This window comes from Halichoerus grypus, chromosome 7 (assembly GCF_964656455.1).
Source record: "Halichoerus grypus chromosome 7, mHalGry1.hap1.1, whole genome shotgun sequence".
In the NCBI taxonomy this organism is placed as follows: Eukaryota; Metazoa; Chordata; class Mammalia; order Carnivora; family Phocidae; genus Halichoerus; species Halichoerus grypus.
In genome coordinates, this window is record NC_135718.1 from 114,234,585 (window position 1) to 114,259,815 (window position 25,231).

Sequence of the window (25,231 nt, forward strand, 5' to 3'; positions counted from 1 at the left end):
ACACCGCCTCCCTCGCTCCCTCCCCTCTGTCATACACTGAGAGCTGAGGAGTTGTGCAGCCTCAGCCCGGGGCGCTGTGTCACGCTCCAGCACCTGTCATTCCCTCTGTACACAGAAGGAGAATGCGAAGTGACACCTGGAGCTGAGGTGGGGAGTAGGAGCTGCCAGCAGGGACTGCTGCAGAGGCGGATGTCAGGAAGCCTGGAGAGGGGGCTGTCCCAGGCAAAGCACCAGCCCTGGGGCAAAGGGCACAGTGCCAACTCCTGGATCTGCGGTCCAGAAGCAGTTGATCTTGGGCTGAGCACTTAACCTGTGTCCTAGATGATTCACATCAAAAGCCTGATCTGCCTGCCTCCCTGGGTTGGTATTATATTTTACTGCTTCTAAGACCCCAAAAGTTGTAGGATGCCCCAGGAGTTCATTCTTAGCAAAGACAGAAAGAAAAATGCTGTCAATTACACTGTATCATGTCATTATTGTAAGACACAGGCTGATGTCAATGATGCTTCAGCTTGAGAAATGCGCATTGGAGAAGCGCTGTGATTTGGTATGTGAGCACACTGTGTGAACCTAAGACTAAATCTGAGTAGCTGTTCCTGGGGGATCGAACCGCAGCCCTCAGCACCCTCAGCACAAATCTCGAGAGTGCCAAGCCCTTTCCCTGGAGCACATTCACATGGGAATTAAGGAGAGAGGAAGAAATCATTAGGTGCAGGAAGAACAGGGACAAGGTCCTGTTGGTTCAGATGGACAGCAGGGGCCATTCGGCAAAGTCTGAAGGCCACTAAGAATGGGAGGTTGGAGGGCTGAGTGGGCAGAGAACGAAGAGGACAACGCACTTGGCCTAGGGGTCACCACTTGTGCCCACTCGTATGCACCTTGATACATGCTGGTGAGGACACGGAGGGCCTTACTGGACATGCTAATGGAAAGACCCCGGTGACTCCTACAAATCTGCTCCTCAAGCCACATGGCAACCCTTCTGGGAAGCCAGTGGGTACCGCTCCCATCAGTCTTCTCCCATCCTGTCAAAGGTTCCAGTTCCTCTACCTCTCCTCACACATCCTAGCTCCCAGACCCCACCCCAGAATGGCAGAGTCGTCTTTGGGAGCACTTCAACCTGTCACAATGCCTATTAAAATGTGATATCCTAAAGATGTACATTGGAACACTTTTAATAATTAACTATAATAGCCAAAACCAGAAGGAAATCCAGCTGTCAAATAATTGTTATTAACTATAGTCACCATGCTGGTCTCCCGGACTTATTCCTCTGTAGCTGATAGTTTGTACTCTTTGGCCAATTTCTCCCCCACTCCCAACACCTAGGAAGTACCATTCATTTCTGTTATTGTGAGTTTGATTTTTTTTTTAAAGACTCTACATATAAATAAGATCCTGCAGTATTTGTCTCTTTTCAGTGCTTGGGTTATTTCACTTAGCATAATGCCCTCCAAATTCATCCACACCATTGCCAATGGCAGGATTTCCTTCTTCTTCTTCTTCTTTTTTTTTAAGGCTAAATAGCATTCCTCTGTGTGTGTGTGTGTGTGTGTGTGTGTGTGTGTGTATGTATGTATCTCTTTATCCATTCACCCACTGATGGACATTTAGGTTGCTTTCCTATCTTGGCTACTGTGAATAATGCTACAATGAACATGGGTGTATTTGCTGAGAGTGGAGCTCAAGTGTTCTCACCACACACACAAAATAGGTAACTATGTGAGATGATGGGTATGTTAATTAGCTTGATTGTGGTATTCTGCAATGTATGTCTAAACACTGTATCGCATACCTTAAATATATACAATTTCTATCTGTCAATCATACCTCAATAAAGCTGAAAAAAATAAAACATGAGAAAACATTGCCCAGGTGTGCTGCACTATGACCATGCACTTCTGAAACACTATGTACAAATTATCTTTATAGACTAAACCATGTTTAAAATTCAGTAGAATTTTCTTTTATAAGAGTAACCTTCAGAAAATCCTTTTGTAAGGCAACAGATGTTTTTAAACATCGTCGTCTCTATTTATCTGTTCCCTATATTGAGGGGTTGGTTGCTTATGAGCTCCATTCGAACATTCCAATCCTTTACACCTTCAACTTTTTCTCTTTCACTTAATCACAATTGGTGTGAAGGTTAAAAGTATAAGTATTTTGTGTATTCCACAAGACAATGAGTAGACATGAACACTGTCAAGCTCTTATTTTTCTCAGACTTTATCTACCTCCACTCCTCTGTTCCCTGGAAAAAATCTCCTCTTTGTTCCCCTCTCCTTTTGGTCAATCGTAATGGTGGCTCCTAGATCCCCCTCCTCCCTTTTCTACTGCATTCTCTTCTTTTCCACACAGGTCTGGCAAGCAGCTTGGGTATGGGAATTTCCAAGTCACACCCCTTGCTGCCATAGCCATACCCACACAGGCCTGAGCCACAGGGGCTCCCCCATGAGGCCTGGGCCACTACCCTCCCATTCAGGCACCAAAAGCTACCTGACACAAACAACAACGAGAAACCACAAAAGCCCAGAGAGGCATGCCCATTATCACCAGTCCCAAGGCCCATCGCATATGCTGCTAACGGCACTGGATAGGCCCCAATAGAGGCCATACTACACTCATTCTCAAAAACATGATTTATCAGATATTTAAATCTACTGCCAATAAACATATGCCGCCTATGACACTGTGTGGGCAACAATTTAGTATTACTTATCAAACATTTTAATGTGACTCAATTTTATACCTCCTCATATGAATAAATCTGCAAGTCATAAAAAATTCTGTGGTCAGGACACAAGTCTCAATTATCAGTTAAGAAAATATCCGTGGGGGTCTTCTTCAACATTCGAAGAAACACTGCACCCCAATGGCATTTGGGGCCCATCTTTGCGGGGGCCCCTCAGGCTAGGGTAAGCTGCTTGCTTTGGTGAAAAGACTCACTGGGGTATGTGTACCCAGCACTAGGCAAACCCAGAATGGAAAAGCAGAAGGAGAAGCAGCCACACCCTGGTTCTGTAACCTCTACGGAATGCCACATGCATCTCCACAGAGTACCCATGCCCCCTGCAGGTGGGTCACCTACGGTCTGGCCCCGTGGAGAATCCCGTCCTTGAACTTTTTTCTTCTGACCCTACTGCATGCACTTCTGCCTTCCCACCCCTGGGTTCCTTGCACCAGCCACTTCATGACCACACAGGCACATCCCCTCACACCAAAAGGGACAGACAGGAAGAGGACTCACCCACTGAGGACCACGATGAAGTCCATGACATTCCAGCCATTGCGGAGGTACGAGCCCTTATGGAAGATGAACCCCAGGGCCACAATTTTGATACCAGCTTCAAAGCAAAAGATCCCAATGAAATACGGTTCTGTCTTCTCCTGCAGGACGAGGAGCACAGGTGCTGATAAGGGGGGGGAATATACTTTGTCAGATGCAGACAAAGTCACACCCCGGCCGCCCTCTCCACTCTGACCACTCCTCTCTCCTACACAACACCTGACATCCGCGCTGGGCCAGCCCCAGGTACAGGTGGGAAGTGAGTGCACTGAAGGACTCCAGGAGTGCACAAGAGCACGGGAAGCCTCAGGGGGCGCCAGCTGCAGAAATGGATGGGTGAGGGGGTCACACTCAAGCCAGACTTCTTCCCAGGAGGATGGTTGATGTTTCTGGCTTTGTCTTGGTGAAGTTGGCTTTTCCATTGCTGGCCGTCACTTACCCTGGAAGCTTAAGGGTTCTCATCTGCAGGTAATCAGGCTGAAGCCGCTTATCCACACATTTGGATCTTAAGCAATTAATTTTCCCTCTCTAGGGGGAATACACTAGACATGTGACTCATTGCTTTAAGGAGAATATGGACATGACATCTACAAAGTCATCACTGTGAACACACATAGGCTTTAAGCATCCTTCTCCCTCTCACTTCCAAAGTCCCTTAGGAAGGGGAGTGAAGTTAATGGCCCTTGCGCCTGCCCTTTCTTCTTGTCTGGCTGCCACACAGTGTATACACAAGTGTTTGTGATGCCCTCAGAACTTCCTGGGAGCAGGAGTTAAAAAGGGTCAGTCCTCTCGTCCTTCTGCACCCCAGTGGGGTTTGTCACCAACTTGTCCCTCAGCAAAGAACACTCCTCACTGAACTGTAGGGGAGGGCATAGGGGAAGTGGCCAGGTGATGAAGCAAAGGAGAAGGGAACCGGGGAAGAGAAAGGACTGGGGGGGAAGATGAGATGGATGGAGGCACATACCAGTCTGCGGGACATCGGGGTCTTGTCATCCTCAGGAAGATGCTGTTCCAGGGCCAAGACAATGCAGTTGGCGATGATGGTGGCCAAAATCATGTACTCAAACGGCGTAGGAAAGATGAAGTTAAGGAACAGATTCACCAAAGAGAGAGGGATGCAGCCTCCATGATGGCTATACACATAAATACACAAACTTCATTAAAACCCAAATGACGCCTGTGCAGTCTGCATGATCTCTATGAGCAGGCAGGCAGGGCACTGGATGGTCCTTAGCATGAGAAACTATAACCATTTCTGGTTGGGCTCTAAACCCAAAGCACCTTCTCCAAGAGAAGGAGGAATGTAGCCAATAAATAATATAGTTCGACATCTAGCTGACACTCCAGATACTTAGGGAATTCAATGGTATAGCCAGGGATTAAGCAGGGCTGAAAACGGAAACAGGAAGAAGGAAGAGACAGTGATGTGGCCGCAGGCTCCTGCTCTTCCCCAGCTTCAACCACGGCGCTGGACGACGATGCTTCAGCAAGGATCCAGCCGTGGCTGTCTGTTGCTGTCTCTGGGAATCATATCTGGGGCCTCCTCCTCTAGAACCTCTGCTCAACTGAGTAGAAGGGCCTTTGGAAAAAGAAAAATTCTCTCCATGTGAGCTTTCTTCTATTTCAATATCCAATTCAGAAAAATATTTAATGTGGGCAGGAGAAGCTTGCCTTGGCCCACCTTATTTTCTCCTGGGCTTCTACACAGACAGCAAACAGAGATGCATCATGAGTCTGAGTCCAGGGCAGTTTGGTTCTTAGGGCATCTAAGAACCAAACTACAAATGAATGGATAATGAATTCAGGCTTTTTTTCTGTGGCATTTTTCTGCAGACAGATGAGGGGTCTCCCTGAGCCTTTCTGAACAAGAGGACTATGACTCAAGTGCCTGCATCCGGACTCCTGCAGAAAGGGTGTGCCCCGAGCCCAGGAGGAGTTGGAGGGGGGGGACTGTTCACAGAGAGAGAGGGAATCACCAGTTTCTGGAGTCAAGTCATCCTGCGTGCTGGATTTCATTCCGTGACTATTGTTGTGACAAACACTAGTGAGCTGTCGCCACAGGTCTTGCCAAGCAACCTATGCTCTGGCAGATTCTGGCATCCGGGCAGGAGAAAAGAGTAGATCTGGCCAAGTGGAGGGAAGGCAAGGGACCATCCTCCTTGTCCCTCCACATATCCGGGCCTGCTGTGTAGCACGTAGGGCCTAAAGCTTTCCCTAGGGAGTACAGTTCATAATCAGGCCCCTGATGCTTCCCCGCCCCAGTGCCCATCAGTGGGCAGTGCGCATTCAGGGCATCTGTGAGGAAGGGCAGGGCACCTCCCAGCAGAGGGGACGTGTGGAAGGAGATGCAAGCTCCCCTCCGCTGCTCAGGCCCCAGTGCTGGAATGGGAGGCTGCAGCAGGTGAGGCAGGAGGCTGCATCAGAGCCCCCAGAGCTCTTCAAGGGCACGCGGCAATGCCCAGTGCCGTCTCCGTCCCCGCCCCCCCGCCCCGACCGTGCACCTGAGTCACCGCCCACTCTCCCACGGCTGGCCACCCTTCTTCCCACACAGCCCCAGTGTTCCCCCAGGACCCATGCTCTAGGGACAGCCCTGCTGGCTTCTGATGCTCTGAGGCTCTCCCACCGGATCTGCAGACTGGATGGGCTCCGAGGACTTCAGAGCCAGCCCCCTGCCTCCGCACCCCACTGTGCTCCTTTAAACCCTCCCAGGCAGAGGAGAATCTAACCGCACGCCCAGCCATTCCTCCTCCCGCAGTCTCTCTCGGTACCGAATGAGGCCCCTGAGAGCTAAACATGCCAGTGGACATGCTCCACAGACGCCCACCCAGCGGGCCGCCCACTTTCTTGGGACAAGCCCCTGCCCACAATGCCCCCAGGGCCACCAGTAGGCACTGGTCATGGGGGGCGTGCTCCTCCCTCCCATCATGGGCTCTGACCCAGAGCTCTAAGTGTAGCGGGACCAGGGACCACAGCAGGACCTGGTGTCCCAGAGGCTAGCTGGTCCTGGGCTGGGTTCAGACACCCCAAACTCCCCAGACCCAAAAGATAACATGAAGATGGGAGCATGGCAGAAGTGGTGGCCCAGGCATGCAGGCCTTTTCTTGACAACATGCTGACCACCCACTGACAAAGGTCAAGAGAAGTGGAGGGCATCTAGGGCAGTGTTCCTAAAATGCAGGCCACAGGATGCCAGTGCTATAGGAACTGGCAATCAAATCAATGAGGGAAAGCGGGAATTCAGGAGAGTGAGCAGGCTCCTCCAGCAGGACTTCTTGGAGCCTTTGGTATTACTGTCAACAGTGTCCACCGCCTCCCCCAAAGCAGGTGGGAATGGTACACAGCATTCCCTAACCCACTTCACCACATCATCCTTTTATCAGAACACCTCTCCTGGGAATGGTGTCAGAGGAACGTATTTGGGAAGCTCTGGTCCAAAGGGCAGATGTCACCGCCAGTCCCCAGGTGTGAGGAGGAAGGTTGCTGCTCAGCAGGAGGGAAACTGGTGGCATCCTTATTCCCAGCGAAACCATTCCCAAGGCGCAGGGCTCAGCTGCCCTTGGCCCTGGCTGGCAGTGCCCCGAGCAAGTTCAGAGAAGCTGCTCAGCAGCTCCACGGAGCCTGGCAGGTGACCTGGCAGGCAGGACTGGGGAGTGGCAGACATCCTGAGCTCTCATGGGTCTGCTTGGGTGCTAGGATTGCTTTCTGGGGTTCAAGCTTCTTCCCCTGAAAACCTCCAAGTGATAGCCACAGACTTCAAAGCTGATGAGCTCTTAGGTGCTGACTTGCAGGCCTGATGGGTCGTGGCGGCTGTATGCCCCCCAAGCCTCTCTACACCACAACACCTGCTGGGACTGCGGCAGCCCCTCTGTGGTCCCCACTCCCTGCTCCCACCTCCACACCTGCATTCCCTAGCTGGATCACCTAAGCATACAACTCCCTGCGTGGACCTGTCAGGTCACCTACTCGAGAATGTCCAGGTACAGATACATGAGGCTTCTCTGTGACCACAGGGCTGGCTAGCTTCAGGAAGGTATGACCATCACCACTGCTGGATGCTCGGGACAGGAGCAAGGCTCTTGGCCCCCGGTGCTAATGACCCAAACTTCCTGTGACTGGCCAGATATCTGGATGGCCGAGAATTCATGAGGTCTCAGTGAACAGCACTGCCTAAAGCCCGGGAGGCTTCCATCAAAAAGTGAGGGTTTGGTAATTCATAGGTTCTGAAAAGACCCCATTGCTACGCCCTCCCCAACCCAAATCCTCTGCCTATGGTCTGATGTCTAAGGACCCATGCAGAGCAGCAATCCTTTGGCTTGAAATGTGGAAACTGTTTAAATGCACATATCCTTGGGAGGGATGTCCCTTTAGACCTTACAGCTCATCTCAACCTCAGGATGAATTCATGTTTGGGGCAATTAAGAATCTGAGGTGAGGTTTTGCTGAGAAGCAGAGGTGAGACTATGCGAATCCCATGCATCTGTGGATGAGGCAACAGAAAGGACAGTGACTGGGAAATCTTGGCAGAGAACATCCAGTTCCGTCTGGGGTCCAGCCACTCTCCCTTTCAGCCCTTTCTGTCCCCCTCTTGCCCCCTTCTCTTTCTGAAGAAAGCATGAAGAATGGGCACCTACATCTTGGCGCTTTGGCCTCCACCTGCAATGGGGGAGCTTTCTCCTCTTTTCTGGTCCTATGTCCAGAGCACTCTAAAATACCACCTCGTCTGTGAAGGTTTCTCCCTGTACCCCATAGCTCTTCATATTGTACAATTTTATCATTTCTCCTATTTGTCTCCCCCAAGAAACTACAGTTTGAAAGCAAGGACGTGTTCTTGTTCATCTCTCCAATGGCAGTGCTTACCAGAGGCCCTGGTACACAGTAGGAGCTGACTCAATGCTCAATGCAGGCATGAATGAATGGGAGGCAGGAGGCACCCCCGAGAGCAGGAGCTCCATTAAGGAGCCGTCACAGAGACTGCATGGTAGTCACTCACGCTGGCTCAGGCCTGGGCTCCTGCTCACCCCCACCCTTGGGAGCTGACTCAGAGGCACCACTCCCATTTCTTCTCATCTACCCTCATAACTTCCAGCCAAATAAGCTTGGCTCAAGGCTTGTGGCTCTGCTACATCTCCCAAGGCAAGAGCCTGGACTGCAAATAATGGCCCATAGGCCAAGGGAATGCACCTCAAGCGAGACAAAGATGTGACCTGGAAAGGTCAAAAGAAGCTCCATGTTGCCAAGACCTCAAAGAACAAGGCCCTTCATGAGATGGTAATGGAAGACTGTCCAGAACTCTGATTCCTTCCACCCAGGAATTCAGTGGCTCCCATTATGTTCTATGCTTGATACCAAACACATTTTGGAGAACTGTATCTCTCCCTGGTGTCCAGACTGTGTTGGAGATCTTGAATAAATGGGAGCTAGCAGGGCAGTGAGGTGTGGGAGCCTGAGGGCAGGAGCTCTGCCTGTCTTACTCACCTCCGGGCCCCTTGTGTCCATCACATGGTAGGCACGCAATAATTGTCTTCTAATTAATTAACTAATTAATGAATCAATCAATTGATAAGTGAATTGCATAGAAAAGCCAGAATCAGAGGTATCCTTGCAAAGGTATCTCCTACTTTCTCCACACTGTGGACCCACTTGAACTTTTTGTACTATAGTCTGTGTATACACATTAGCTATTCAAAAATAGAAACCAGCATGCATAGAAGATCCCTTTGATGTAAAAAAGGTTTTTGAAAAAGGAGCAAAGGAAAAAAATCTGTCATGCTAGAAGGATAATGAGTTTTCTTGGGGTAGTAGGGTTATTTCCACTTTCTTCTCTACTCCTTTATGCATTGTCTTGAGTATTATAATGAGTATATATTAACTTATAAAATCAATTAAAGCTATATATATTTTGAAAAAACACAAACCAACACAATAAAACCTCCCAACTTGAGGGTAATGGAAATCAGTACAAGGTTTCTGAGAGGATCTAATACAGGAGAACAAAGGGACTGGACCCAAGGAGAAAATGCCATGGAAGTGCTTTGAACCTGCCAAGACGCCTCCTCTCCCATATCTGTCTCACTATCTGTTCACCAGGGGCCTCATTTCACCCACTTTCCTGGCAATCTCCCCAAACACCCCTTCACTCCTCTCTCCCTCTGAGCCCATTAACGAGGACCTGTGTCGCTCCATCTCTCCCCTTCCCGTCTAGCAGCTTCAAGACAATCATTAGGGAAATGACAAAAATAGGTTCGCTTATTGATTTATCTCCTTTACCCGATGCTCCTTCCTTCCAACGGTTGACTTGTTTCCTTAGCAACACAGCTAATTTGAGCAGCACTACTTGGCCTGCACACCTGCCATTTGTTCATTTCCTTCCTGAGGCGCAGAAAGCCAGGGCAAGGAAGAGGGCTGCCCTGCAGGCCTAAGTTGTGGTGCTGGCTCTGCTTGTCACCAGAGCCCTGGGGACCCGGCCCGGGAGAGGAGCCCTCCTTCTGCCCGGACCAGCAGAGCCTCACCTGCCAACACCTCTCAGGGTAGATCTGCAGGCACAGGCCTGAGAGAGACTTAGGCCTCGAGCAGCACACCTGGGGTCCTCTAGGGGAAAGCTGTATCTTCACCACCACCAGGATGCTGATCCTAGATCCGCTTGGCTCTCAGCTGTGTGCTCTCAGATCTGGGACATCAGAGCACACTTAAGGAGACTGAATGTACTCAGAGAGGCTGAGAGGCCACCAGGGACAGAATGCTGTGCTCTCTCCCTGACTCCAGGCCTAATGGAGAATGCCCTTGTGTGGGGAGCAGCCTGCAGCCACTCATGCACTTCCAGAAAACTCTTGGGGGAGTCGGGAATAGCCCACAGTCTCAGGGAAGGCTTGGCTCAGCCTCCTTTACCCATTTCCACCCCTCACCCCCAGCCCAGGACACTCTCCCCACAAGATCTATCTCCCTTCCCTCCCTTCTATCCCAGCTGCCTATTTTTGGAGGTCTAATTCTAAGAGATGAGAGAGTCCTCAGAAGATGGCCTGGGCCATTCTAACAAGTGGGATGTTAACTTAAGGACAGTCCGAGGGAAGGGGCCCTGCCTAATCCGTGATTCCCTCGAGCACTACACCAGAGAGACATTTTAAAAATGAATGATAATGAAATACAGCTATCCAAGGCTTTCACACTACTTTTTTTTTTTCTATGAGAAGAATCAGAATCTTCCTGGAAATCTGCACTGCAATGGAGAAATGTAGATTGGTAATGGGAAACCAGAGTCAGGGTTCCCACTGCAAAATCTGCCCCAACATGGCACTCAAGACAGGGAAAAGCACCACCATCTATTCCCGCAGAACCAAACATGAAATACAGAAGGATCAAAGTCTAAAATGACCCATGAATATAAAGTCCTTTGAAAACCGGTAAGGTGCTACACAAATGCACAGTCATTTTTATTATCCTACTAAATCACTCTCTAAGCATCTGCTGTGACTCTAAGCTTTGGGATAAGCAACAGTTAGTGGTCATAGCCTCTGGAAATGGGCTGGCTGGCTGCAGCCAGGAGCTGACACTGAAAAGACCCACTGCAATAAAGGATTTGAAAAAAAAAAAAAAAAAATTATGGTAATGGGCCTCCGGGAAGAGAGCAAAGACATTTGGCCCAGAACCTCCTGGGAATATGGAAAGCACATCCAAACACCAGTCCCCAGAGGAGGATTTATGAAGCTGATGGCTCTGATGCAATCTCTCCCAGTGATTAGAAGGGGCATTAATCACACCCAAGGCCAGGGCTAAGAACAGGAGGGACTGAACCATCACAGAAGTCCGGCTCCAGCTCCTACAGACCCTGATGGAAATGCAGTGAGATCATGCTGGTGAGATCACATCCCCCTCGCCTGGGCTGCTGAGAACAATACATCTGTCCTGGAGGGACCAGTAACATTGAAGAGACAGACCTTGTGCCTCAAACCCAGACGTGGCCAGAGCCACCACTATGATTTCCACCACAGAGTGTGTCTGCACCCCTCCTCACCTTCCTCACCCTTTCTAGAGGCTGATATTCTCACAGGAATAGCTGTCCCCTGGCCTGGCCACGCAGGCCATGCATGCAGGCCTTCAACCCTTCAGACTGAAAAGAAAATTAAACCCCAGCCTGGTAAATGAGGCCTGGGGCCAGCTCTCCTTCCTGGAAAGATGCCTCACTTTTTGCCCAGATCATGGTATGAAGTGACAGCGAGTATGAGATAAAAAGACGGAGATCCAAGAGGGCTCCCTAATGCCTGTGGGCCAGCCTTCTCTGCCTCACCCCAACCCGCCCAGCTGAAAGGCCAGGTTAAGAGCTAAGCTGAGGCCCAAGGACCCTGGCTCAGAGGCTAACGTGCTCCTGGATGGGCTCCTTTCAGCCTTCTTTGCACTTGCTCCTGTGGCTGACCCAGCAGGACAGTGTAGCCCAAAGACCAATCCAGAAAAGGGAGGTAGACAGGATTGTATTCCTTGGGGTTCTGAGGGACTACAGATGAATTTTTCCATTTCCTGAAAAACAATGTTAATCATCTAAACTTACCAATGCATGAACCACCCTCCTATCTGGAGCAAGTCACACCCTCAATTCCATTTCCTTCTCTTGTCTCAGTCCTTAATTTTAGGGTTCCAGCCTCCGTCCTGGGCTGATCAATAGAGGGTGGACCACACACAGCTACCGAAGGACAGGAGGGCTCCTAACCTGTGCTTCTCCATGTGACAGTGAGCAGTGCAAAGGGTGCAAATCTGGAAATTCACGCAGCATCTCCTCCTCCCTTTCTGCCCCCATGACAGGAGAAATGCAGTTAACAAGCAGAAGAATGCAGTAGAAGGCTCTGCAGACTTCACGATGTCCCATTTCACTAGCTCATCGCTTTCCTTATCGCATTTTTTCTTGCCACCCAACTTCGTCTTAAAAAAAAAAAAAAATCAGATTGAAAAACCAAACCCCTTTTCTTTTTTTAAAACAAAACAAAACAAAAATGTATCATGTGACTTCCAGCCTTAACATCAGTTTTTTAACTTTGGTTTCCATGGTGGTGGGATGCGACCTGCCATCACCATGACAACAGCTGCTTCGGTTCAAATTCACCATCTGACAGGCAGTCCTGAACACACATACACACCTCTCCCATTCTCTCTCGCTCTCTGTCAGGAAGATGGAAATGCCACTACACCTACTCCTAAAGACTTAAATCCTAATGAATGAAAGACAAAGAAAGCAATATTGAGAATACAGACAAGAGGCAGACCACCCCCCCCCCCCGCTTCCCCCAAAAGGCTCTCGCTTGCTGGCACAGTCCCACTGCTCTCCTGGGGAGGTCAATGGACTCAGTTACTCAACAAAAAAGATCCCTAGCATCACCCTTTTAATGTTGGCTGTGAAAGAAGCCACATTCAACCCTCCATTGCTTTTCGACCAAAAGCTCTCATCTGACTCCCATATCCTTGACTCTATAAAAAAATGAACCATGAGAGACTATGGACCTGAGAAACAAACAGGGTTTTAGAGGGGAAGGGGGAGGGGGGATTGGTTAGCCCGGTGATGGGTATTAAGGAGGGCATGTACTGCATGGAGCACTGGGTGTTATACGAAAACAATGGATCATGGATTACTACATCAAAAACTAATGATGTATTGTATGGTGACTAACATAACATAATAAAATTAAAAACTACAAAAAAAAAATGACTGAAAGGAAGTTCACAGTACTGCTAATTTGGTTAACTAATACTGAGCTCAGCTCCAGACTCATCTGGGCCCCAATTCCAAGAGAATGGGGAGTGACAGTTCTGAGGAATTAAGACAGCACCGGCTTTCCTCCTTCTTTTGCCTCAGTTTCAGTCAGGTGGATACGTCTTAACAAATTCACTTTGTGTGTGTCTGACTAAACCCTGGACTCAAAACGCTGTCATTCAACACCCAGTTTTGGTGATCAGGGGACAGACGATTGAACGCTACAGAAAAGGGAAGAAAGGAACGGGGAATATTAAAAGCCTCTGGAAGAAAACAAAACAGCAGTGGGAAAATTACCTGTTTCAGAAACCAGAATCTGTGTTTTGATGATACTCTGACAAATTTGAGCCCATCAAGAGTTCTGGCAGCAGCATACACCCTAGCGGAAGAAGAATGTGGGCTGCAACCAGCAACCACACCCAAAACTATCCCCTAACTTCACATCCACACTTGCTTCGTGGGGTGACAGACAGTAGCTGAATGTACAAAGAAAATGAAAAGCCTTTTATGAAAGAGTCCACAGATCATCTGTGAGAGAATTTTTGTTTTACTCTGAAAACCCAGCACTTATACCCCAGTGTTCAAAGACACCCATTGAGCCTCCAAACCACGAGAAAATGTTAAGGGCACTAAGGATATATAGCTTGGGAAGGGAAGATTGGAGAGAGACGTCATAGCTGTTTTCAAATATCTGAAGGACTACCTTATAATGGGGGCTTAGACATTGTCTATGTTATTTTGGAGGGTAAGACCAAGACCAAAGGGTAGAATACCCACCCAAAGGCAGATGTGAGGGAATAGAGAAGAAGCTTCACTCTTCCGTTAAGTGAATGGATGATTTCGTTAAATAGTAAACTGAATGTTGGACTAACAAATGTTTAACAACCAGTCTCTCTAAAGGATGAAAAGCCCTGGTGTATAGCATTTGCCAATTTCTGGAGTGTAAATACTCTCTCCATAACTAATTTCAAGCTCCCAACTTGACATCAATGCACATGGAGTTGCAAAGATACACACAATGAGCACTCAAGAGCTGGGACTGGCCAGTTCCCACACACCGCTTACTGTAAGTCAAAACAAAACAAAAAAAAAATGAGTATTGAGGTGGAGATTCCTGTATTTGATAGTAGTTGAGCTGGATCAACCCTTGTTGCTAACAGGGGTTAACAAATGGGTAGGAAGCAAGGTCAATGAGTCTTCAGTCACTTGCTCAAGGGCCTCCTGGGTCAGCATGACTCACTCTGGTCCTCAGCCTCAAGTTGCCTACTTAGCTAGACCTGCGTTCATGAAGTCTGGAGCATCACCCTTATCACAGAAGGCTGACATCTGTGCAGCTGGATGTGGGCCAGAAGCAGCACAGGTGAATGGTTTGCCAGTGCCATGAATCATAATAATTAATTAATCATTCCCATTCTCTCAGGCTGGAGTCTGGGATACCCAGGGGCTCCTGCTATTTCACCATAGCCTGCAAAAGAACTGAGAGGAATCAGCCAACACACACGATGAAAGCACAATCCCAAGAGACAGAAACACATCAGGTAAAAGTCTCACCTCTCCTAGAAGATCAGCAGATCTCAGCCTTGGCCACACACGGAATGACCTGGGAACCTTTTAAAAATTAAGGATATGGGTATCCTATCTTTAGAAATTCTGATTTGTCTCAGGTGCTATCTGGGCATCAGCATTTCTAGAAGCTCCTACACTGATTCTAATGTGCAGCCAGGGTAAAGAACACTGCTATAGATGCTGGAGACCATGAAACCTAATGGTATCCTCAACTCAGGTGAGATAACAACAGGAGAAACTAGACTCCCAGGAGCCCAAAGGTAAGAACCGGAAGGTGCCTTGGAGTTCTATTAACTGTTCCATTACATTAATTTTACAGATGTAGATACTGAGACCCGAGGTGCAAGGAGACTTTTCCAGAGCCAGGACTAGAAACCTCTCTGGATTCATAGCCCCACACCCTGAAAACTTAGGAATCTATTATCAGAACAATCAAGTAAAACTCCCCAGCTTCTTGACTTGAACTGAGGGTTCTAAAAGAAAGGGATCTTTTTATTTGCGTTTATTTCCTCCATCCGAAGACTACTCAATTGTTCTCAAGAGCATATTTTTTAAGGTAGAGTCTGGATGGTTTACCTTTCCTGAGGCCACTTAAGAGTCCAGAAAACATTCTGAAATGAGTGCTTGCCAGAGCTCCCATGGGCTGAGACATGGTTTGACACTGGGGAGAAGCCCATTGCCTACTGAGTACAGTACTATCAATTCATAAAGTTCTCCAGCAACTCATAAAGGATTCTCTCTAGCAACATTTTTGGGAAAGAAAAACATTAACCATTGTTCTGAATCACTGTTTCCCATTCTCGTTGGATCAGTGCTGATTGGCCTATCTTGAATTAACCTTCTCTTATCCATTCTCACTCCTTAATTAAGTCCTTTCTTATTAATCACAATCCCTATATCCATCCTCATATGCCCCAACCTAAGACAAACTCTAAAACACATACTTACTAATAAAAGGATGAGAAGGCCCCAGAAAAGGATGAAGGAGCAAGAAGGAAGATGACTGAGCAGAGAAAAGGTACTGAGGAAAGAAAAGAGGAAATGTGATCAAAGGATCCCTAGTCTTAAGGGTCGGGAGCCCTGGATTCTAGCCCCCGCATTGTCACTTGCTAAGAGTTTCTCTTAGGTCACTGTTACTCCAATAAACTATTATTCTGTGGTGCTAATAGACAATATGATGGGAAAAGAGTAAAGGATAAAGGAGGAGTATCTATTACTACAATTGAGAGAAGCTATTTTTGATGAAGCTACTAATGAAGACATCCAACAATAACATCCAAAATGGAAATCCTGGCACACCTAGGAATACCTTGAAAGTGTCCACAGCCAATGGAAATATTTCTAAATTTTCAAGAATAGGAGCTCCATGACAAGCGGAGTTGGCCAAAAACTTCACTAAAAGATGGTTAATAAAAAGAATCCTCATAATGGTGGCCTGGGGGTGAACATAAAGCTGCTTTTCTATAAACCCACACTCTCTGTAAGAGAGAGCTTCTCCTACACTCTCTATAAGAGTCTAAGAGTCTTTTCCACAGCCTCCCTGTCCCCCCAACTCCCATTTCCTTAAAAATCTGCAAAGGCAGAAGCATTCGGTAAGATGAAAGTTTAAGAAAAAGTCATTCAAGTTGACTCCTCCACATGATAACTTACAACTCTGGGCATCCCAGAAAAGACTAGACTTCTTTGAGGGCTCGAAAAAAGAAAACGGACTTTATATGCTAATATTGAAAGGAGAGGAAGAACTGGCATTTCCAAAACACAGGTCCTCTACAGAGCGATGAAGAACTACAGCAGTGGAGCTTTTGGTGAAGGGAAAAACAAAACAGCAAAATGTCCTAATTCCAAAAGAAGCTCTCATTCCAATGATATAGCGCAAGATGTCTCAGATCCATTTCATGATGACCATGACGATGGGTAAGAGATCTCTGCTCTTCTCCCATCTACTGATCCTTTACTCTTCCGTGGGTTTAGCTTCATACCCAGTGGGTGCTACAGATATACGCAAGCAGTTCACAGTCATCCTAAAAAGATGCTCTGTTAGGGAACAGTGCCTGCCAGTCTCTGGTCTGACCCGAGTCAGTGTGCTACAATGGAAAGAGAGCAGCCAATGAAATCGGTGAGATCACATCTACCTGTGACCTTGGGCTAATCATCTGTAATATGGAAACAATGTCCACTTCACACGGAGCTAAATGATAGATGTCTCTAAAACACACACAGAGTGTCACACAACAGGCATTTATCAAAGGTGTACTGAGGAATGGATGACTCTCTAAGCCTGGATCATGGTCCCCATGGAATGTTGATAAAATTACATGACAAAAATATATGAAGGTAAGAGAAAAGGAAAGATGATAAGCGTTATGACTGTGCAGGATTGTTCTGAACCTTTCACAGTGGAAGTGTGGATAGCTGTTGGGACAGTTCTCAATTTCCACATCTATTCCTTTGCTTTGCTCTTTTCGCCTGTCTACTCCATATTTGTAACAGAAATGAGCTCAGGCTTTATGAGCCTTTGCATTCAGGGGTGGGCATCTGTTACTCTCTAATCATCGCCAGGGAAAGAGGTTACCCACGAAATATGTAACATCCTCATCTTGGGTAGGGGGTAATGGTGACCTCCAAAATAAATAAATATATACATACATAACTCTCTCTGAGAAGGGAGTGCTATTTTGCCAAAAGGCTCAGATCCTCCGAATTTACATGGGCCCATATTCCCCGGACCTGCCCCCACCTTGTGTTACCACATCCACCCACCCATCCCACCTCCAGACAAGCCCACGCCCTTCAACTGCTCCTCATATCAACAGATCAAGAGAACACATGCATCCTTGTACATCCATATGGCTCAGTTATTTCATAAACACAAATTCCCATGCAAATATAATCCAAAGTTAGCAGAAAGAAGAGGCAATTCCTTTAATATTTTTTAGGTCCACTCCTTAATTTCTCTTAAATCTTCCACCCGGTTTCCAGAAGCCAAGTGGTACATCCTAGATCTCCATTCACATCCACACCAGTATCCAGTGCCCTCAGGGAAAATGCCCTCCAGGATCCTGGTCAGGTGACCTTCATCAAGCTCATTAGGCAAACGTGCAAGGGCTCTAACCCATGGAGGCTCCCCTTCCCCCACCATCCCTCTAACCCTTTCAGAAGCTTCTTCCACAGTTGGTGGAGTCCAATCCCGACTCCCTTCTCTGACAGAACAGAGATGGAGACCCAGAATACCTAGAAACCCAAACAGATAAGGAATAATTCACCACAAGGCCAACAACCCCTGAGAAGGAAATCTACTCAGAGGCCAAGCTTGGACTCTAGGACAGATCCTTCCACATGCCATCAATCAAGCCATCTGAAACCTGTGGCTACCATTTTTGTATAAACAAAAACAAAATCTACTGCGTTTGTTTAAGCCTGAGGGTTCCGAATATCTGATCTGAAAGCCTGCTGGGAAAATTCCACATCTTATTGCTCCTGAAGATATCTTTTCTGGGTTATAAATCCAGATGTGTCCTTGGGGATAATATCAATGTAAAATCAGTATTAGAAACATGCAAAGAAAGACAGGTTTTGAGGTAGATATTTTAAAAACTTATCTTAAAAAAAAAGTAAACTCAGTAACTTTGAGATGGAAAAAAAAAGGCTCCTGGGAAGACCATCTAGCTACAGTGGTTGAGAGCCTGGGCTCCGAGCCAGGCTTCCAGCTCTCCCTTGCTGTGTAAGTGGGCAAGTGAATTAACCTCTCCACACCTTAATCCCCCAACTGTAGGGTGTGGAAAACAACACTGCGAGTCTCGGTAGAACTGCCACAAGGAATCAATGCAATAATCTGTGGGATTAATTTAGCACAGTAATCCAGCACCTCATAAATACGCAATAAATATTAGATATATCCACATTAATGTTAGTACTAACATATATCCATGTTTACAAAGGGCTTTCATACACATTAGTCTTGCAAGATAGGCAAGTAAAGGATGTGATTTCCCCCTCACACCTGAAATCCCTGAGGCTCACAGAGGTTGCAAAACCAACTCGAGGTCACATAACTGTTACTCACAGTGCTCAGGCTAAAACTTGACAAGAGTCAGAAGAAAGGAGATGGTATTATTATAAGGAAACTTAACTGCAGAGGTTTAATGTTGATTCACCCAGAGTTAACCAGATGCTAACAACTAAGCTGTAGTCACGGCTTACTACATGCCAAACACTGTCCTAACATTTCACATGCGCTATCCCACCTGATCTTCTCAAAAATCCTATATGATACACCCTATAGATAAAATTCCTATTTCCATTTTATGTTTGAGGAATCTGAAGCACAGCAAGGTTAAGTCGCTTCCCCAAGGCACACAGCTAGGAAGTTGTGGAAATGGTACCAAGATCTGAATCCAGAGGCCAGTTCTTAACCTTGACACTTTAATGCTTCCAAGCAGACTGTACATCCTAACAGTAAGGTGAAGATTTCACCAGCTGGGCACCGGACTAGATGATGTCTAACATCCCTTCAAATGCCGAGATTCTAGGCTTCAACACTTTTATTTTCTAGTAAAGAAATAAAATAGTGTCTAAGTGAGTCTCTGAAAATGATATTTAGTGTGGACTTTGGAGAAAGTAGAACACTATATCCTAGCCTAAAATAGACATGAAATAGTCATAAAAGCATGTATTGATTCAGCAAAGCATGTGACAAGGATATCTTGCACAAAATTCTTACTGAATAAAGAAATACAAGTCAGCTAAAGAATAGTGCAGAAAATTCGAGAAAAGCTGAACAGTCAATGAGCACTGACCAATGCACTAATGATAAGCAGAAGTGAGGTCCCCAATTCTAACCATATTTTTGTTAGTTACTCAAATGAAAGTATAAAGCACATGCTTATCCAGTCTGCAGATGATGTAGAGCTCCGAGTAGAGAGCTCACTCATTAAACAGCAGAGTCTCAAGACAATGTGTAGTAGAAATCACTTAAATTTTGGAGTCTGACCCCTGGGGTTCAAGTTCACTAGTGGTGACCTTGGGCAAGTGATTTAATCTTCTATAGTCTCAGTTTCTCTATATTTAAAATGTGGATAATAGTTATCTCACTGGATTGTTGTTTTGTTTAAATGCAGAGAGTCTTGAGGCACCTGGGTGGCTCAGTCGGTTGGGTGTCCAACTCTTGATTTTGTTTCAGGTCATGATCTCAGGGTCATGAGATTGAGCTCAGTGTCGGGCTCTGCACTGATTGTGCAACCTGCTTGGTATTTTCTCTGTCCCTCTCCCTTCTCCACCCCCCGCTCTTGCACACACGTGGACAATCTCTCTCTCAGATAGACAGATAGATAGATAAATGCAGAGAGTCTGAAGTTTGGTGAATACTCACTGAATGTTGGTTCCCTGTCCCCACTTGTAAAGGATCTCTGTAAGAAGGACTGTTGCACCAAAAGAAAATAAAACGTACTTGAAATAAACATGAAGTCCTGAATTTAGACTCAAAAATTAAATTGAGAACAGAGTGAGAGAAAACTAATTCTGTCATCAATTCATATAAAAGATCCAGGGTTTATTGCTGACTGCAAGTGACCTCAAGTTAAGTCAGAAGTACACTGCCATTTCTTTACAAAGAAAAAAAATTTAAAAATTTGTTTTAATTTAAACAAATGTGCTAATGTTAATAAGCACTGATCTATGTTCCAGTAATTTAAAAACTAACAGACACTGTCCATTCCCTTCCAGGGATTTTAAACCAATACTAAAACTATGTGGTAAATGTTACAATAAAGTAATAAACCAGGTGCCCTATGGGAGCCCAGAGGAGGGAGTTGGTCTTACTCTGCCAAGAGAAATCAAGGAAGTCTTCATGAAGGAAGTGACTACTGAGTATAGTCTTAAAGCCAGGAAGTCAGGGAGAGAGAGAAAAGACATTCCAGGCACCGGGAGCAGTAAGTCCACAGGCATGGAGGCCTAGGAGAAGCTGGTGCCTTCAGACATTAGCAGCCCAGTGGAACAGCTGAAAAGAAGGTGATTGCGCGGTTGCCACCATGTGCAGAGTACAGCATAGGAAGCCCTGCACACCAAGGTAGGAAAACCTTGCCCAATTACATAGCAAACAAATAACAGAACCCAGACAGGAACTTAGGCTTCCTGAATCATTATCTATTCTCTATAACCCTGCTGTCCTTTACCATAGCCACCAGCCATATGTAGCTATTTAATTTAAATTAATTAAAAGGAAATGTAATTTATAATTTAGTACTGAGTCACAACAGCCACCTATCAAGTGCTCAAGAGCCACATGTGGCTACTGGCTACTATATTAGCACAGATAAAAACATAGATCCATCAGCACAGAAAGTTCTGGTCTACAGCACTACTCAGTGCCATAGGATCTTAAGTGAATGAGAAGTAGATTGAGTTTATATTGCTTTATAGAACAGAAACAGGAAAAATAAAAACAAGCAGGTGGAAGCTCTAAGGAAGACTATTTCAACGTCCTACACCTTAATGACAAGAGCACCCCGTCCCTAGAAGCTTGATGGCCACCCATCAGGGGGATGGAGAAAGAGTTCCTCTATTGACCTACTGCTCTTTGGTTAGGGTGTTTGTATTTTACCATGGCAGTCTGGCTGATGCACTTGTGCAAACATATCTCTGTAGCTCCTTCACATGGAGTTCCTGTGACACCTGTAGCTAAGGGATATGATGTTGAATTGCGAGTCACTATGCTTGGTGGTTCAGCAACCCAACATCCCAGAATGTGGGAATGTTCTAACATAGTCAGCATTGCAATCCATGGACCCCCTGCAACTGAATGCAAGTTGTATGTGTATTTCTTTCAGGAAAGGGGGGTGCATTGCACCAATCAGATTTCGGTAAGATTTGTAATCCCAATATAGAAAGCAAATAAACATTGTACTGGAGGGACCAGGCAGTCCCAGTCCTCCAAAAAGAGTCATCTGGATGTCATCAAGATGGCCACTAGGGTCATTCCCAACTGTAAGGTTCCATAGTGGGAGCATCTAAAGACAATCACCCTGCAATTGAACAGTTTCAAGTCAAGTATCCCCTGACCTTGATCAAGAAGAAAAGAGATGGGGGGTGGACAAGATGGCAGAGGAGTAGGAGACCTGGATTTCATCTGGTCTCAGGAATTCAGCTGGATGGGGATCAAACCATTCTGAACACCTACAAACTCAACAGGAGATCGAAGAAAGGAATAGTAACAACTCTCTGAACAGAAAAGCGACCACTTTCTAGAAGGCAGGACGTGCGGAGAAGTGAATCCGAGGCGATATTCAGGAGGACAGACGGCGGGGGAGGGGGCCTCCGTCGGCCGCTTCTGGCAAGTGATAGAGCAGCGGAGCACAAAATTGGAAATTTTAGAAGTCGGCTCGACTGAGGGACGTTGCTCCAGTGGCTAAGCGGGGGGTGGAACCCTCGCTGGGACAGTGTGGTCTCAGGACCCTCCGGTCACAGAAAGACCAGGGGTGCCTGAGTGCGGCAGAGCTTCCAGGTATCGGAGCAGGGAAGCCAGCTGCAGAGACGGAGCCAAGGAGCGGGCTCTCAGCTCAGGGTGGCCATAAACCATGACCCATGGCACAGTCGGGCCACTGCTCCTCCAGCAGGGACCCAACAAGCGGCAGATCCGGGGAGACTCCCCTTCCTCCCCCGGGAGGAGCGGCTCGGGAGTGCACCTCAGGGATATGCTGGGTTTGGAGACCCCACACCGAGTCGGGTGCCAGAGATAGAAACGCTCAGTCACAGGCCAGGTGAGCACGGAGTGCGGCCGGAGACCTGGGAGACGGGAGTGATTGACTGCTTTTCTCTGCGGGCGCACTGAGGAGTGGGGCCCCGAGTTCTCGGCTCCTCCGGGGCGGAGACTGGGAGGCCACCATCTCACTCTCGTCCTCCAAAGCTGTATGGAAAGCTTGCAGGGAACAAAAGCTCCCGAGAGCAAACCCGAGCAGATTACTTAGCCCTGACCGGGCAAGGATGGGGCAATTCCACCTCTGGCAAAGACATTTGGGAACCACAGCAACAGGCCCCTCCCCCAGAAGATCAGCAAGAACAGCCAGCCAAGACCAAGTTTACCGATCAATGAGAACGGCAGAACTCCAGCGCTAGGGGAATACTGCACATAGAATTCAAATTCATGGCTTTTTTACCATGATTCTTTAGTCTTTCAAAGTTAATTTTTTATTTATTTATTTATTTATTTTAAAGATTTTATTTATTTATTTGAGAGAGAGAATGAGACAGAGAGAGAGAACATGAGAGGGGGGAGGATCAGAGGGAGAAGCAGACTCCCTGCTGAGTAGGGAGTCCGATGCGGGACTCGATCCCGAGACTCCAGGATCATGACCTGAGCCGAAGGCAGTCGCTTAACCAACTGAGCCACCCAGGCGCCCCCAAAGTTAATTTTTTTAACTGTCTTTTTTTTTTTTAATTTTTCTTTTTCCCTTTTTCAACCAACATCTTATCAATCCCTTTTTTAAAAAAACATTTTTATTTTTCATTTTTAGAGTCATATTCTAACCCTTCATAATAGTTACCCTTATTTTTGGCATATATATATAAGTTGTTCTCTCTTTAAAATTTTGAGATACAGTTTCTTCTAACAGATCAAAATATACCCGAAATCTCTAGTGCATGGCTTTGTTCTACTCTCCTGCCTGATCACATTCTCTCCCTTTTTTTTTCTTTTTTTTTTTTAAATCCTCTTCTTTCTTTTTCCAAACAACTTATCAATTCCTTTTATAAAATTTTTTATAATTTTCATCTTTACAATCATATTCCATCCCTTCATCATATCAAACCTTATTTTTGTACACATATAAGTTTTTCTTTCTCTAAAATTTTGGGAGGCACTTTCTTCTAACAGACCAAAACACACACAAAATCTAGTGTGTGGCACTAATCTATGCACCAGCCTGATCATATTTGATCACATTCTGTTTTTTTTTTTGGTTTTGTTCTGTTTTTGTTTGTTTTTATCTTTTTCTTTTTTTCTTTTTTTTTTCTTTCTTTCCTTTTCTTTTCCCCTGGCTTCAGGTCTTTTCTGATTTGTTTAGAGTATATTTTCTGGGGACGTTATTACCCTGTTAGCATTTTGTTCTCTCATTCATCTATTTTCCTCTGGACAAAATGACAAGACGGAAAAAATCACCTCAACAAAAAGAACAAGAGGTAGTACCGACTGCCAGAGACCTACTCAATACAGACATTAGTACAATGTCGGATCTAGAGTTCAGAATCATGACTTTAAAGATACCAGCTGGGCTTGAAAAAAGCATGGAAGTTATTAGAGAAACGCTTTCTGGAGAAATAAAAGAACTAAAATCTAACCAAGTCAAAATCAACAGGGCTATTAATGAGGTGCAATCAAAATTAGACACTCTAACTACTAGGATAAATGAGGCAGAAGAGAGAATCAGTAATATAGAAGACCAAATGATGGAAAATGAAGAAGCTGAGAAAAAGAGAGATAAACAACTACTGGATCACGAGGGCAGAATTCGAGAGATAAGCGATACCATAAGACAAAACAACATTAGAATAATTGGGATCCCAGAAGAAGAAGAAAGAGAGAGAGGGGCAGAAGGTATATTGGCGCAAATTATAGCAGAGAATTTCCCTAATTTGGGGAAGGAAACAGGCATCAAAATCCAGGAGGCACAGAGAACCCCTCTCAAAATCAATAAAAATAGGTCAACACCCCGAAATCTAATAGTAAAACTTACGAGTCTCAGAGACAAAGAGAAAATCCTGAAAGCAGCTCGGGAGAAGAGATCTGTAACCTATAATGGTAGAAACATTAGATTGGCAACAGAACTATCCACAGAGACCTGGCAGGCCAGAAAGGACTGGTAGGATATATTCAGAGCACTAAATGAGAAAAATATGCAGCCAAGAACACTATATCCAGCTAGGCTGTCATTGAAAATAGAAGGAGAGATAAAAAGCTTCCAGGACAAACAAAAACTAAAGGAATTTGTAAACACGAAATCAGCCCTACAAGAAATATTGAAAGAGGTCCTCTAAGCAAAGAGAGAGCCTAAAAGCAACATAGACCAGAAAGGAACACAGACAATATACAGTAACAGTCACCTTACAGGCAATACAATGGCACTAAATTCCTATCTTTCAATAGTTACCCTGAATGTAAATGGGCTAAATGCCCCAATCAAAAGACACAGGCTATCAGATTGGATTAAAAAACAAGACCCATCGATATGCTGTCTGCATGAGACTCATTTTAGACCCAAAGACACCCCCAGATTGAAAGTGAGGGGGTGGAAAACCATTTACCATGCTAATGGACACCAAAAGAAAGCTGGGGTGGCAATCCTTATATCAGACAAATTAGATTTTAAACCAAAGACTGTAATAAGAGATGAGGAAGGACACTATATCCTACTTAAAGGGTCTCTCCAACAAGAAGATCTAACAATTGTAAATATCTATGCCCCAACATGGGAGCAGCCAACTATATAAGGCAATTAATAACAAAAGCAAAGAAACACATTGACAACAATACAATAATAGTAGGGGACTTTAATAACGCCCCTCACTGAAATGGACAGATCATCTAAGCAAAAGATCAACAAGGAAATAAAGACTTTAAATGACACACTGGACCAAATGGACTTCACAGACATATT

General features: G+C 46.0%; 1 protein-coding gene across 4 annotated transcripts in view; it reads right to left on the reverse strand.

Moving 5' to 3' along the window:
- Positions 1-25,231, reverse strand: part of CACNA1E (calcium voltage-gated channel subunit alpha1 E) — a 319,486-nt gene that overhangs the window by 279,473 nt on the left and 14,782 nt on the right. For 3 of the 4 annotated variants that reach the window (XM_078078097.1, XM_078078098.1, XM_078078096.1), the window contains exons 1-2: positions 4,251-4,351; positions 3,248-3,387 (exon numbers count right to left, since the gene is read on the reverse strand). In XM_078078097.1, coding sequence (XP_077934223.1) covers positions 3,248-3,387; positions 4,251-4,343 — 233 coding nt within the window. In that variant the 5' untranslated portion in view covers positions 4,344-4,351. Of the gene's footprint in view, positions 1-3,247; positions 3,388-4,250; positions 4,357-25,231 lie in introns of those variants that run through there. The other variant, XM_078078099.1, reaches the window with a different exon arrangement.